At 39.0% G+C, this 16860-nt stretch overlaps 1 protein-coding gene across 1 annotated transcript; it reads right to left on the minus strand.

Annotated features, from left to right (window-relative positions):
- Positions 1 to 962: 962 nt before the first annotated feature.
- anxa13 (annexin A13) lies at positions 963 to 10644 on the minus strand. The gene is made up of 11 exons (XM_004551873.6): positions 10489 to 10644; positions 6640 to 6715; positions 6432 to 6526; positions 6168 to 6338; positions 6044 to 6077; positions 4455 to 4534; positions 4152 to 4220; positions 3962 to 4063; positions 3713 to 3788; positions 3312 to 3424; positions 963 to 2243 (listed from the first exon to the last, which is right to left on the minus strand). The coding sequence occupies exons 1-11, from the start codon at positions 10501 to 10503 to the stop codon at positions 2124 to 2126; spliced, it is 951 nt and encodes a 316-aa protein (XP_004551930.1). The 5' UTR covers positions 10504 to 10644; the 3' UTR covers positions 963 to 2123.
- Between the last annotated feature and the right edge of the window lie 6216 nt (positions 10645 to 16860).

Here is a 16860-nt window from a genome sequence, read left to right on the forward strand (position 1 = left end):
TTCAAAAGGTCTTCACATAGTTCTTGCAAAGCTTTGATGTGTGTCTGGGCTCATTATTCATCTCCATGATGATGCAACAATGACACAACAATCATGGCTGCATTCACTGTTGCAAATGTTGTCTGTTGCAAATGCCAATCACCCATGATCTTCTTTCCCCCAGAAATGACTGCAAATGTGTTTCTAAATCTTTAAACTTTCTAATAATACTATGGAAAATAGTTTTTAAACTCTTTCACACCATCACCAGAGTAGGTACTTTAAGTTCAGAACTAGAATAGGAAATAATATTTATTCATGTTTGACATTATTTCTTGTGCGTCTTTGCTGATTTTATGAAGGCCAAGTTAGGATAACCACATGTTTTAAGAGTTATTTTTTGTTTTGTTTTTCAAATGTGAATTTCTTTTCTTTTCCTTTTTCCACAGAGAGAATTTTCTCTGGCTAGTGTTGTATGGTTCTGATCACCCCAAATTTATGTTCCAGTGTGAGTCAAAGAGTAGGTACTTGTCTGTGTCTGGGGTTTCTGGTAAATTTCATTACTGAGGCTTCCATCTTCCTCAGTGCACACAACAATAGTAACCTATTTTCTTTGGTTTTTATTTGTTTTTATCCACAGAGTTAATGTGTTTGTTAAGTTACAACAAATATTCTTACAATCTCAAAGATATTTTGAGGTTAATAAAAGAAAGCTCAACACTTACCTCCCAACTTGGTTAACTGTGTCCTTTACATGTGAACATTTCCCATTTTGATTTCCTAAATTAAATTACATTTACGTGCTGTTACCATATTTCCCACTGTCCTCGAAAGCAGCAAAGGGGTGGTGACAAACTTGAAGGTGGGGTCTCCTTTCACGGAACATAAAATGATAGTAAGCCTTTTCCCATTCAGTGTAACATGTTCAGTGTTCATGTTCCAGGCCATTTGGATTACTGAGGTATGAATAAAGTCAGACATGATGACATTAAAGGAAACTTTATTAGCAGTAAGACTAAAATTCTTTGGCTATATAGAAGCTAATAAGCAGGCTGATGCTGTGACTATCTCATGTGCTGTAAGTCATTTGAGTATCTTTTTGCAATATGTTTATAATAGTGGTCACTCATAAGAATAAATCTCAGCTGCCATTAACGGACACACAAGTGACACAGACATCAGATTCTCCACATGTTAAAAATCAACCTGAACATCACGATCAGATTTCTTTTCACACACCCTCTGGTCTATTCTAAGCAGTATGCTAAATAATGCTCCGTATTAAACACTCTTCTTTGTTAGTCATAAAATATATAAAAAAAAAAATACATGTATAACAAGGAGAGGTGTATTTGGATTTGTCAATTCCTTTTTTTTGCAACTAAATATATAGCAATATATAATTTATTTCAATGAGAAACTGATAAAATATATAACCGCTGCTGTGAGAACAGTTCAGATTCAAGTCCATTGCATTGCATAGCCTTCATAATGCCAGCTAATACTCCTTCAACTCGAAATTTCACATTTCTTCATTTAAAAGCACAAAGCCATGCTGACTGATTGCATTAGTTATAACAGGCACAGTTTGGGGCACGGAGGGTGAAAAAGGTCAAAGAAGTATTTGATCTAAAGAAGCATAATACTTACATGAAAGTCTTAATAGATTAGTGAATGCAAGAGAATCAGGTAGCGAAGTAAATACAGGTCTTATGTTTTTAACGTCATTATCTTATCAAGTCTTAAGCCACCTGATCACACCACGCTCGATCTAATTGATTCAGTGTGACTACAGCTGGCTCCTGTTTGTGTTGTAGAAATCTTGGTGCTTTATACTGGCCACTATATAAATGCTGGTTAATTAAAGATTAAAAATTGACTAAGAAATGGGCAGTAATTGTGAGACACAGCTTCACTCACTGATAAGTTCTAAGTAAGAGAATCAAGGTCAGCGTCTGTGAAGGAGGTAAAATAGAGAGCCAACCACATTAACAGTAAGTCAGTTTGGACAAGACACGAGCCAAGTTAATTATTTAATCGCCCCACTACCCTCCTGCTCCGGACACAATATCATACAGAGAGACCGAGTAAAGTTAGTTTGTTAACCAGACAACCCGCGTCCATCCTGCCTGCCTCTCTGGCTTTCAGTGGCAGATAGCGAGAAGGAGGCGCTTAAAGTCACCGCTGCACTCGTCCCTCAGGGCGTCCTTAAGGGACACATCATACTTCTCCAGGTACATGTCCTTGATGGTCTCCAAATCATACTGTTGAAAAAAAGAGAACCACAAAATTAAATTAGCCTTTATGTCGAGCCTGCCAGAAGTCAACTCATGGGAATTTACCAAATATAATATGATGGAAATAATCAGTTTCAACTTGACCCTCTAACAAATGTGGAGAAGACAAACTCATGTTTAAAGTTTCACTCACACAGGCCTAGAGACAGGCCAGCGATTCCCTAGAAACCTCTGGTCACTAGGGAAAAATGTGTATTCCCCAACTGGTTGATTAGCAGTCACTATAAGTTACTGGGTGAAAGTGGTCGCAAAGACGGTGTGGCATCGACAACCTGGAGTTACTGGGAGTACTGCCCAGTATCACCAGATAACATCTGGGAGTTAATTCTGAAGTGGTGCTTCTATGCAAATTGCTGATAACTGTGGTGACCAAAGCAATCACATAGAAGTTTTAGTTGCAGCAACATATACCTGTTTTTGCAACCAGTTTTTACAAAGCTAGAGCCACCAGTCTTCTGCAACCACTTGCCAACCACTTTGGGAATACACATTTTTCTCTAGCAACCAGTGGTTACCATGAAGTTACTGACTTTAAATCTCTGTGAGTAGGGCTTATACATCAGTTTCACAGTGACTGTCAGAAACCTAAAGCAACTACTCATAATTTATCTAGAATACAAATTTTTCCATAGTGACAAAAGGTTGCCAGGCAGTTGCCAACTGGTCTCTAACCTACGTGACTGGGGCCTAAATCATTTACATTTTCTGGAGTAGATTTCTGATCCACATTCTGCACTTGTTTGAATTCTTTTTGATTAGCATTTAAAAATGTCTTGTATACTATACGTTTGTATCTTAACATAAACCAGGGGACAGGATTTACCAGAGTTTGCCTGAAGATGGCAGTGAACAGTCTTATAAGTGACTTTAAAGTGTAAGAACATGCATACTGTAAAAACAGATGTAATAATCAGTGAGCTGTTTAGTAATCGCAGCATGTTGTGAATGTTTTTAATCATCTTTTATCGTGTATTTTAGCTTGACAGTCTTTGGCCCCTTCTTATAAACAAGGTCATGCATCATTAGCGGAATTACCTCGGAGCGACACACAATAATGCGAATCAGGGTGTCCTCATCAGTGCCTGCTCCTTTCATCGCTTTGTTCACACGTCTCGCAAAGTAAAGCTGGGGATTCTTGGCAACTCTTACTGTGAGGAGGAGGAAAGGGTTTCATTAAATTCCACAGCAGATTATGAACCATATGTTCCTGCAGCAACAATTTATTATTCTTCAATATGCTTATTAAACACGAAACTTTTATTTGCATAGCACAATAGGAGTTTACCCAACGTACTTTCCTGTCATCTAGTATACAAAAAACTAGCAGTTTGCCATGTGATTTTGATGCTACCACTGCTTCTCTAATCTTCTAATCAAATTAAATCAAATCTAGAATCATAGATTTTAATATGGACAGCTTTCTAATTCATACTAACCGAGAGCAGTGTAGCATTTTTTCAGTGTCCCTCCAGTCTCGTTCTCAATGGCATCGAGGATTTCTGTTCCAGAGAGCTGTTGAGATAGTATAACTAGCTGAGTTAAGCACTGTAAATGTCTTACAGAGTAACCTTTCACTTTCCATATACAAATATTTCTTATGTAGTGATTTAGGTGTCAGGAAACAGTGATGTGATATGTGCAAGCAGATATGCAATATCACTGCAGCAGTGGGCACAAATACCAACCTGCTCATATATCTTGAAGGTGGCCTGGAGCTGCAGGTAATTTCTGGTGGCCAGGATGTAGGTGAAAGTGGATTCGTCTGTCCCAAAACGGCTTTCACCAGCCTGCATCAGTTCAGCGAATATTAATGTTTTTCAGGGTCAATAAATCTGCCACGATGCCATTATGAATAATTTAAAAATGAAACTGTACCTCAAACAGGGCAATAGCATCTTGTTCAGCCAAATTCTCATCCACCTCATAACTCTCATCTCTGTTGCCCTGGAAGAAGACAATTAAGAGGACTTTGGTCCTTACTGAGGTCTATTTATCTGACTCACGCAACTTTATCTGGGCTCCGTTTTACTCGTGAGAGGCTGTCTGGATGTTGGCCAGTGTGTGTGTGTGTGTTCACATGGCATGGTTTGGCGAAGGGAGAGTGAGCTCGATTTCAGTCCAGGGACAGATGGGAGGAATTTAGTTACACGAGTAGAGTAGAAACTCAGGGCCACTTACCTGCAAAAGAGCTGTGAGAAGGTTTCTAACATCCCCGCTCGTATCTCCCTCGATATCGGCTTCAAGATCACGCTCGTGCACTGCAAGAGTGACACCGAGAAAAGTCACAAAGCATGAGGACCACCAGATATTCTTTTACCATACGATACAAGTGTGTTGGTGTTTTCTGGATAGTATTTTATGTTAGTATATTCCTAGATTTCATCCACCATTTTAGCCATTTCCTGCAACCATTCACCTATTCTCATTTCCTTGCTGTGCATAAAAGTGTACAGCAACAATCAGAAAACTAGTTAATAGTGTAAAGTGAAGTAGTGCAGTTAGCTGCTTAGTTAGCTTCACAAGTAATATTGGAAGCAGAGCACATGACTCAAGTAAATATTTTCACATACTTGGTCATAGTCCTGGTTAAATGGGGCAGCACTCTAAACTATTAGGATTGGGCACTGGAATGATGGCATCTTTCTAACAAGCTATTATTTATTCTTTATAGCTGAGGTGACCAACAGACCAATTACTAGACAAATCTAGTGGTCTTTCTAGATTTGTCTGACCATTTCTATTTTACTCTGTGCAACATTTGTCACAGTTATATTAACCTGCACAGCCTTTTTCCTTTGTGTTTACACTCAATGTATGGAAACAGGAAGAGAACTTATTTAAAGATTTTGCAACCAGCCTTTTTATTTTTGAATACAAACCTTCTTTTACTTGAAGTGAGAAAATAAGATTTTATTATTATTTTATTATAATTAATAAATTAATAATAAAAATTGTTGAACTACTGTTGAATTGCTGTTTGTGTTTTATTTATCTCTTATGCTATTCGTTATTGGCCCGTAAAGCATCAATAAAACATTTGATAACTATAACATGGTGCTTGACTACTATATGGAAGCTTGCTATTACATTTAATAATTTTCTCATTATACGTTTATTAGCAGTGTGCCCTGCATATGCTATTGTGCTAGCTTTATGCTGTCCCAAGTAAAACAACAATACCTAGCAAAGTCAGCAAAGTCATCGCTCAGGTCTATAAAATGTAAGCTTTAGCTATCAGTGTGCTAACATAGCATATTAGCTAGTTCACCCGAAGAATAAGGACAAAGCATGCTAATAATCTGTTCAGCTAACCAGCATATCCACAGGCTGATTAAAAGCCATCAAACACATCAACCAAAGAATGTTCTAGTCATTCTAAATCCTAATAAAACAAACTCTTAAATAATCATACGCACTCTGTAGAAAATTACAACGACAAACTTGAATGATGATGTAATTCCTTCCATGCATAATTATAAAAAGAAAACTAAACAGAGGTTACTCTGTTCAAAACTCATAAGATTTCAGTGCCTATAACCACAGAGGATATAGCCAGCTATAGTGGTAAGTATAATCAACTCTCAGCGCCAGCACAATAATGAAAGGGAAGTGGAAACAGGATGGGCCTTGACTAAACAAAATGTGACATAGCACTAGAGACAAAAATAATAAGCTACTGTATGAGGTGTAGGTTGATGACTCACACTTAGTAATTTCATCAAACGGAGAAGAGATTTAAAAACTGCTAAGTTGCTTATTGTACTAACCCTGAAAGTAGCATTCCTTGAACATGGCAATGTCCTGTTAAAAAAAAAAGTAGGAAGTTAGACATTTCCTCTGAAATTGAATTGCAATATGATTGTCAATATAAATATATATTTTGCTAGTTACAGCGTTTGTAGCGGTGCAGAGGAGCTCCACCAAGACATCTTCATCAGTGCCCGGACCTTTCATTGCCTTCCTGAGCTCCTTCACAGCATAGATAACCGGCGGATCCAGCATGGCAAGGACAGCCTTCTCAAAGTTCCCTGACAGCTCTTTCTTCAACACATCCACCAATTCCTATCCCAGACAGACTTGCTGATTTTAGCAGAAACATAAAAAAAAAATGCTTCTTACACATTTGAAATGAGAAACATGTCAAATGGCACTCACGTCATCATATTTTTCAAAATAGGCCTGTTTAATTTCCTGACGCTGAGCTGAACTCCGGTTTGCCAGGATGTCAATAATAGCCTGCTCATCAGTTCCTGAAAAGAAGTCACAACAGATCAGATGCAGAGAAATCAGATGCATCCTTTCAAAGTTTAAAGAGACTAGTTTAATTAAATAATGTACCGTTTTCATCATATTCACAACCTACCTAACCCCTTGCAGGCTTTGCGAATGGCCTTGATGTCAGCAACAACATCAAAATCTTCATAGGGAAAAACTGTGGGCTGAGAAAACAAAAATAATAATGTTACATGCAGTAACTGTTATGGACACACACTGATTACAGCTAATCACTGTTTATGCAAGGATTTCTGATCGCAGGCAAGAGCAGCTGGCAGCTGGGGGAAGGGATGGTGCTCCTCGTTGAGGAATTCAGCAACTGAACTCTTTAAACAAACTTGGTGGAGGCCACATGAATGAAAGCAGTCAGTGAAGTGCAATCGAGGGACCAAAAGCAAGCTGAGAGGGGTTTCACAGAGAGAGAGAGAGAGAGAGAGAGAGAGAGAGAGAGAGAGAGAGAGAGAGAGAGAGAGAGAACAGTCTCCCATAGCAAAGATACATTAGACTACATATATGGGCATGAATATTATGGTATTTTCATATATACAGGTTCATACAACACCCCTAAAATAACATATGCGATATTTTAGGGGTGAGGGGAAACATTGATACAGCCGAGTATCTTAATATTTTGTATGGCGATAGGAACGCCAAATATCGATATGTTATTAAACAAATTCAAATACTGGACACACTTCGCTCGACAGGACAGCAACCTTCCTGCATCTACAAAAAACCTCTGCCTGATGGGAGGCAACCTTTCTGCAGTCACAATCTGCCTGGGACAGACGTAGAAAGATTGTCGTAGGCCTGTATTACTCTCTAATCTAAAATTGCAGACAATGCCAACATGTTGCCATCAGTCTGAATGAGTCTTTGTCAATAAGCCCAACTCAAGGGTCTGATCTCAGCTGGCTCCCAGCCATACTTGCCCACCTTGAGACCTCAGAATTAGGGAGACATTCAAAAGGGGGGGGGGGGGGGTATACATATACATATATTTACAAAAAAAACCTTTAATTTTGCAGTGTTTATTTATCGGATAAAATAAGTTAAATGTCACCGTTATTATTGTCCGGCGGAACTGGCCTTCGCGGTCTAAGTGGGCCGGGTACTCCGAAAGCCAGGTAGACTGGAAGTGAGCAACTGTGAAATTGGAGGGTCTAACCTTCTTCTGTTTGACGTTTATTCAGCTGTGTGGAAACCCTCCCGAGGGATTAATAAAGTTTTATTTAATCTAATCTAATAACTTTAAACTCAGCCAAACCGATTTACTCACGAACAAATAAGACACTGAAAAAAGCCAAACAATAACATGTTTACGTTATCTAAGTGACTTATATGTCATGTTTAATGTGCCGGGAGTTTGCTGTTCTCGTCAGCTCAGATATTTGAAGTTTACACAGCTACATTCTCGCCTGAAAATATGTTAAAAGTTTATTTTGCGACCCAGAAAAAGTAATAAGAGTAATATAAAAACTAAGTAGCTGCAGTAGTAGTAGCCATTGTTGGAAACTGGAATTGACTGGGCCAGTGTGGGATATGGTTTTTCAATTTTGTTGTCCGGGTGGAAAATCAAGAGAAATTCGGGAGAATGATGGCTCCGGGAGATTTTTGGGAGGGGCATTGAAATTCAGGATTCTCCCAGAAAAATCTGGAGGGTTGGCATGTATGCTCCCAGCTGGTTTTATTCTGGTTATATTTCTATAGAACACAAAGATTTCTGAGCACAAAGGTAACAAATGTGAATTTCTGTCTGTGTAGACAACATCAGATATGGGATTTTTGATGATTTATGACATTTCATTGGTGTATTGTCAAAAAAATTTAATAACTGGCTTGACACCCTTTAATTGCAGACTGATCGCAGACTGACTCCATCCTATGGCAGCATTTGTGGCAGGTTTTACTGATAGGGGCTGGCATGTTTTTGGGGGTTTTTTTTGTCCATTTCTAAGCAAAAAAAAAATAACTTAAGTGAGATAACTGTATACTGGATAAAACAGATACTGACAAAGTTTAACTTTGAGGACCCCTTCCTGTGCCCCCTTCCCTTGTTTAGTTTCAGCTGATCTCCTGACTGATCCTCATTTCAAATTTAACACCACGGGTGCTCAAGCTTTCAGCTGTGCCGCACCTTGTTTCTGAACCCATTATCGCTGCACTTTTGTCAGCTTGAGTCTTTGACAGAGTTCAAATCTCAGCTCAAAACTCATCTGTTTTCATTTTCACATCAGTGATAATCCATCCTGATTTTTGTGTTGTAAGGTGACCTTGAGTGTTTTGAAAGGCACAAACAAAAATATTAATTATTATTAATAATAATAATAATTTGCAATTAAATCACATTATAATTGCAATGAGTTTTACAATACTCAGCAAATCTTAAAATGTGAAGTCAAGATCTTCAAAATCAACTGAAATTTCCAGCCCCAATAAATGGACGAGCCAAATAGCTTCTGGGAAATTTTTTTTTATGGTCAGACGAGACAAAGACTGACTTATTTTGGTTACAATGACAAGAGGAGTAAAGATGAGACTTTCAAACCTTAGACCACTGTACCAGCTGTCATGCATGGTGGTGGTAGCATCATGCGCTGGGGCTGTTTTGCTGCCAGTGGTGCTGCTACATTGCACAAAGTGGATGGAATAATAAAGGTGGAGAGTTTTGAATTCTTCAGCTTCACCTCAAATCAACTTTTAACAAAATATCAGGCGGAGTCTATGGATGTATTAGAGCCTGTATACTTACATATAAAATAAATAAATATGAAATAAATCTCCTTTGCAAGTATCCTTATAACTGGACCTTATTCTACCTATTCTTCTTTCTGCATTTTAATCAGTCCAGTTATTTTTCTTTTCCCAGTTAAAATATATCAATAGCATTTTTAAAGGAACTTTGCCAAAAACTTCTCACAGAAATTTTCTTTCTGCCTTAAAATGTTTGACATATTATAGGTTCACAAGTTATTCACAACAATGTGCCAAGCCATATTACCTATAGCAGTATATAAGGAAGCATCTGAAAGACATCTCCTGGACTATTCTGCTCTGCCCTTCTATAATATTAAATATGACTAATATTGAAAAGTCCCTGATTTCCAGATGAGATTTTAAAGTCGAGGTCTTTTGCAGTGGATAGAATATGTTTTCACTGAGATAAGCCTTTGTGGATTCAGAAAATATATTGTACTTGTTTTTTTGTTAGTTTTTTTTTACATTTCAGGCTGGAAAATGCAGCCAGGAAGTGGTTAGCATGGTTAGTACGTTTCCAGTGGTCGAGTGTTGACAAAAACAATTCATCTCACGCTCTTCTCTCTACATCCAGCGCTGAATCATTAAAAGTATAGCTGTAGTATTTGCTCACTCAAATAAAAAGAGTAGTGTCAACCATTTGTACTGATTAATAACATGGTGATAGGACAGGATCCACAGCCTCCCGTGAAATCCTTTCATTGCGCACAGTCGAACTCATTAAAGAAAAAAAGAACTAGTGTAACGGGACCGTGATGAAATTCCGCAAAGGAGTGGCCCTTTCCTTTGCGTAAACCCCGATACGGCGTCTCCCAGACGGTGTCATTTGCAGCGTTTACACCGCTTGAACCTTAAAGAAACAGCGCTAACTGAGAATCTATATTCACAGCTCTTTATCTCGTCAGTGTAGTCGCAATAATAGAGGTTCCGTATGATGAAATGGGTTGTGCGTAAAGCCTTAAAAGTGGAGGGCGGCTCGCATTATACGGACTAAAATGATGCAAATAAAACATGTTTTAAACTCCTACAAAGACATAATCCAGCCGTCATTCCTGGCGGTGGTCGAACCGAAAGTATGGCTCATACAGACTTAAACCAGCGAAGCCAAGAGATTTTTTTTTTAAATCTAGCCTTTAATCAGTGTTTTTCTCAGAGAGATTAGGAGGAGAATGACGCCTACTTGACAGTTGCCCATTTTCGTGGAGATGATCCGTCAGCAGCGGCTGATCTCTTGTTGAACTGGCAGCCTTTGGGTGGGTTTGGGGGATATTTGACCTCTTCTGACCAAACTGCGACTCAGCTGCACATACTGGAATGTGACGTCACCGCGGAGCACAGCGTGGCCCGGTTACGTGCGCAGTTAACGTCCACAGCCCTTCCCCCGGTTTCTGTCTGACTTAATCATGCTTACTGTAAAGATCCACTCCAGAAATGTTGCGTTATATAAGAACATATTAGTAATTCTTCCGATTAAATAGTTTAATTAGCCAATATACAAATATTTTTAATAGTCGGTATGAAGATATGGTGCACAAACGAGGATTTTATTACACAGCAACCAGGAGCGTGTACTGAAGAGAGGCATAGGGCACCAACCCCCCCCCCCCCCCCAATATTGATTATATGGTCATTATTTATAGTGAAGTTACTCTTCCTGCTCACTTCATGATTAGCTCCTGATCATTTACCATTATCAAAAATATTTAAAAAAATTAGTATGAATATACTTTTTTCTCTTAATGCCCCTTCAAGTTGGGGACAGTGTGCATCTTAAACACATTTATAGTACTTGGTCATATACAAATGCATAACAAACACCAATTAGGAGTGTCATTAAATCAGAAGTTAACTTTACAATTATAATGGTCTAACGTAGCCCAGAAGTCAAAGCCATCCCACCAAAGTCGAGTTAATTAATAACTCAAATCAGGAAAATGCATTGTTTTTTTTTTCCCTTTTCCTCTTCCTATGTGATACCAGAATTACAACAAAAATAATGAAAATCTGTGTGGATCACAAAGAAGAAATATTGTTTAGTTATATAAAAACAACATCGCATTTGAACATTTTGTACTTTTTGCAGATCCACTGTCCTATATGCATACCATACATTGATATGAATGGATACATTAGATGAGAACATTTTGAGAATCCATGTTGTCCCATATAGGAGGCAGCGAGGTGATTTAGATAATATATGGATTCCCTGTGGCCCTCCTGTACAATAATACAGACCCCCCCAGAAAAGATCGTCATGGATCAGTCCACTCCCTTTACAAGACTTTGTAGTAGATATAATAAATCATTGGGTAATGATTATTAGATCGCCATCAGTAACTCAGATACTAACCACACCTGGTGTGACTGCTTCTGATCAGTACAAATTAGTCAGACTTAATAAGGCATTCTACCAGATCCCAAAGGTGCTCAATTAGATTGAGATCTGGTGACTGTGGATGTCACTTAAGTGCAGTGAACTCATTGTCATGTTCAAGAAACCAGGTGGAGATGATCTTTGTTTTGTGACATGGTTCATTATCCTACTGGAAGCAGCCATCAAAAGATGGGTGGTCATAAAGGGATGGACACAGTCATCAACAACACTCAGGAGTCAGGTGGGGTGTAGTGTTTAAAGATTCTTAATTGATACTACGGGGCCCATAGTGTTGCAAGAAAACACCCCCACATCACCCATAGCCTGAGCTGTTGATACAAGGCAGGATGGATCCATGCTGCGTACACCAAATTCTGACCCTTCTGAACAATGCAGCAAAGATCAAGACTCATTAGACCAGGCGATGTTTTTCAAATCTTCTGCTGTCTAATTCTCTTGTCTGTATGAATCATTTCCTTTGTTTCCTGTTCTTGGCTGGCCAGAACCAACCCAGAATGATTTAGGTGTGATTTAACCATTTTTAATGTCTTTGACCAAAATGAATCTCATTTAATTGAATCATTCAGAAATATTTTCCTACATATATTTTAATGTTATTTTTAACTTGTTCACACATCGTGTTTTTCCCACAAAGAAGTAAAGAGACACGAAATTAAACACTTTATTCATTTATTATAGTTATTGTACCCCTTTTCTTTAATTTAACAAGCGTTTATATAATTAATAAACCAGAGTCAGAAAGATGATCTGTTAAATCGTTAAAGAATTTAGTTTCTTACAGCATAATTACCAACCTTACCAGCCTGTGCTCCAACAGTGAGTATTTTACTGTCCCTTAAAACTGTCACTGCATCATAATTACTCACCCACTGAATGATAGCGCTGCCGCTGCCCTCCATAATACACGGTTTCCAATTAAATGCCTGATATCGTCACACTTACAAAGCCATATAATCAGAGGGAATGAGTCACCTCTCTTTGATATATCATTAAATGCTGATTTCCTGAAACATCAATCAGGGAAAGTTAAACTTATTTCGGCTGATTACTCACACAGTTTAATGTGAGACACTATAATAAGCAAATTAGCAACACATTCTAAAAAATGTGAGTCATTTTCAGCGACAACAATCACTAGCCAGATTAAGTTTCATCAGTAGTGATTCTCACTGGCCTGTGTAGGATGTCGTAATGACACACATTGTAAGCTCACATGAATTTGCTGAAACCAATTAAATAACAGTTGTCCACACTGTAATTTCTCATTCATAAAAGTTTCTGCAGCTTCGGTTCTCACTTTTGCAGCTCACTTAGTAAACAAGGTCTTGTGCAATTATGCTTGTGCTGATGCAATTCAAAATTCCTCCTAACATCAGAGCTGTAGACCTGGACTAAACTTAGATTAAATATAAATAAATAAGACATATACTCACAGGATGGTTGGTGAAGTTAGGAGGGCTGAGAGAGTCCCACACAGAGTGGTCCTGCTCAACCTGACCTGTCCCTCTGATGTACACATTTCTAATGCTGGCATGTGCTCAGTGAATACCTCAGGCAGCAGAAACCCAAGAAGAGGAGCAAGAGGAAGAACCATCATGGAAGGACAGGCCCTTGCACGGTATGTACCACCAGCAAATAGAGGAAGTGGCTGACATCCAGAAATCCTACCAGTGGCTGGACAAAGCTGGACTGAAAGACAGCACAGAGGCACTAATCATGGCAGCACAGGAACAAGCTTGGAGCACAAGATCCATAGAGGCTGGGGTCTATCACACCAGGCAAGACCCCAGGTGCAGGCTGTGTAAAGATGCCCCTGAGACAATCCAGCACATAACAGCAGGGTGCAAGATGCTAGCTGGCAGAGCATACATGGAACGCCATAACCAAGTGGTCGGCATAGTATACACAAACATCTGTACCTGGAGCGCACGTTGTGGTGACCCCCAAGCTAGGTGAGTGGCTCCAGCAGATCCCAGGAACAACATCCGAGATCTCTGTCCAGAAGAGTGCAGTCCTAGGAACAGTTAAGATACTGCGCAGGAGCCTCAAGCTCCCAGGCCTCGGGTGGAGGACCCGATCTTGAAGAACAGACCGCCTGCAGGGATGAGAGGGGATTTTTTTAATGCTGTCTTCTCTGAGAATACCTTGGAATCCCCCAGAAGGAACTGTAAAATGTGGCTGGGGAGAACAACATCTGGAATCAGAATCAGAATCAGAATCAGAATCAGAATACTTTATTGATCCCTGGGGGAAATTATTTTTTGTTACAGTGCTCCATTTTAAACCAACATTAAGACAAGACAGACAATACGCTACCTAAGAATAGTACAATATATACATATATATACATACATACATACATAAGTCACTTATAAATAAATATTTGGAAAAGAAACATGTGTAGTTGTAGCAGCAAACAGTGTGTTAAGTGGATGCGTTGTACAGGGAGATGGCCACAGGCAGGAATACCCTGCTTAGTCTGCTGCCTCCACGACCTGACTGTGTTTCAAGCTTCACTACTGGCAATTTTTCCTTGGTGAAAAGCCAAAGTATCTTTAATGGATGCCAACTTTTTTTTTTTTACTGAAGGAGAAACCCTGGAGTGTTTAAATCTGCTCCAAAGCATTAAGCAATCTACTGCTACAGAATCACTGCCTCAGTTTAAACATGAAGGGAAGCCACAGCAGCCTCATTCATGGTATAGATCCCAAATAAATGAGATGTAAACTGTTTGTGGGCCAAAATGGTAATAGGTTGCTATGGTTACTTTCAGGCATCATAATGATTGTCTTTTGACTTTCTAAATTGATTGAAGTGGGTTTTTTTTGAATACTCTAAAATACTCTATTTCACTGAAAAACAATGACAACAATGTCAAATTGACCCCTTTACTAACTGACCTTTACTTGTCCCATGTAAACACAAACTGATCTGTAAATACAGTCTGATTATTTATGGCAAATATTTTTAGTAATACTCATCTGGCTGTTTGCTTTTCTTATGCTTTCAAAGAATTAAGAGATCTTAAGTTCAGATATTGAGACCAAAAGTTTTGCAATAACTTTAAACCTCTTTGAGGATTTGAAACACAATTTGTTGACTCACCAGTTAAGATGAACAAGTTCAATATGTTCAGTATGCATTGACTTTTTTCTGCCAGGACAAGGTGTGATTGCGGTATGCAATGAGGAGCGCAACACTGTTGCAGGCACCTGTTTATTTGGCAGCAGCTGCAAACTGAAAGCTTGCTTTTGTTTTTGTAAATTGTTCAAAATGTCTCTGTTTGTGTTGTCTTAATTTATTGTTTTCCTTGCGAGAGTTCGCTGCTGAAACAGTCCAAATTTCTGAAGGACTACAAAACTTAGACGTGTCTGGGGGAGGGTGGAAGGGTCCTGGGCTTTATTTCACAGGCGGAGGAAAGGGATCCTGCTGAAGCCTCTAACACAGATCTGGGGGAGGAAACAAAGGCGACATTCAAGAGGATCCAGGCTGTAATGTCATGCTGGCACAGCACCCAGACTCCCGTTATGACCTCAAACACATCTTGTTTGGAGTCTGAGCAGCTCCGACTGTTAATAATCACAGACAGAGGGCTGCGTTTCATCTGCTCTGACACTAAAGACCTGCCTGGAAAAGGAGGCCAAAATATTTGTGTTTAAAAAAAGAAAACTACAGGAGAAAAATAGTCTTAGCACATCTTCATGGATTTGTTTGTTTCAATATTTTAACAAATTCATCAATTCAAGATTTTACTTCAGTTTTGGCTTCTTATCTGAGCAGATATTTTTCAGCCCTCTTTGAATTCTTTTAGTTCAGAGTGATCATGAGGCTTTCTGAGCACACTAGGCTTTTGTTTGCACAGAACAATGCTAATAAACAGTGCATTGTTTACCTGCTCTTGTGGTAAAATTCTAGCATTGTAGTGGCTTGTGGTCATTCTTGCTGTACCCAGGTGGTAGTTTGGGGCACCACACAAAGTGCTGCGTGGTCTCATTGTGTGGCAAATAAGAGCTGTGAAAACTTTGCATGCAATCTCGCTCAAATAGTTTAACTATTTGGCTGTTGAGGTTGTTGTTGTTGTTTTTACCAAAAAGAAGTATGAGGATGCATTAAAAGTATAAGTGATGCAATAAAGTACAAATGTTCTTCTTGGACTGAAGTAACTAACTTTTTAATCATCAGTGAGGTTTCAGCTTTTCACCATTTCTTTGTGTTGTCTCCTCTTCTCTACCTGCTTATTGATGTCTTTCTAGTACCAATTTTTGCTCTGCTATGGACACATTTAAAATAAGTATCTAGAGAAATGTTATGAAGATGATGTAGATGAGATGAAGTTTAACCTCTCTGCTGATACTGGATGCCTTAAAGTTCATTGTGGACTCTTTGGTGCTACTGGTGTCCTGCAGAAGATCTGACAGCGACACCTTTCCCTGGAAGAAACTCGTTGCTCTGCATAAACCTGTCGTGACATTCCTTAAAGTGGATCAACACCACCACCTAGTGGTCACAGTACTAAGTACAGTTGAAATGTGATTTCCGACTTTTCTCCTTAGTGCTTTCCCTCAGTTTTCAGATGTAATGTGTAGAAAGAGCATTTTTCTTTTTTGATTTGTTTTCAATGCAAATGTTTTAGGACACTGGGCCAAAGTGCCAAAGAGAAAATGTCTAGTGTCAGCAAAAACTACTCGTATATGACGTTAAAATGATTAAATTCCACAAGGTATTACATGCAGAAATATTCCATCGAATTGTCAAAATCTGTAAAGCCCACTGACTCTGCCAGCAGTCCTGTGAAAAACTAAGCCCTTCCTTACAACTTCCATAGGAATTAAGAGGGTAAGTAGCAGCCAGGTGCTGCTAACTATATGCACGTGATTAACTGATCATCAGCAAGTGCAAGCACTTCTTTAAAAGCAAAGGTTTTGGCAGTTTCCTGGTCTGGAGCAGTCAGGTGTGTGTTAACACAATGCCACAATCTTACCAGCAGTTGATGACCCTGCAAACTCACTCCAAAGTCTGACCTAAGAGCTACATTTCTACAGGCCTCAGTTAGCACGTTCAATGTTTAAGTTGATGACAATACAATTAGAAAAAGTTGGACCTGGGCTACAAGTAGTACCAAAGTATTCCAGAGTTAAATGTGACATCATTTATCTG

The sequence above is a fragment of the Maylandia zebra genome, linkage group LG9 (genome assembly GCF_041146795.1).
Source record: "Maylandia zebra isolate NMK-2024a linkage group LG9, Mzebra_GT3a, whole genome shotgun sequence".
Classification (NCBI taxonomy): domain Eukaryota; kingdom Metazoa; phylum Chordata; class Actinopteri; order Cichliformes; family Cichlidae; genus Maylandia; species Maylandia zebra.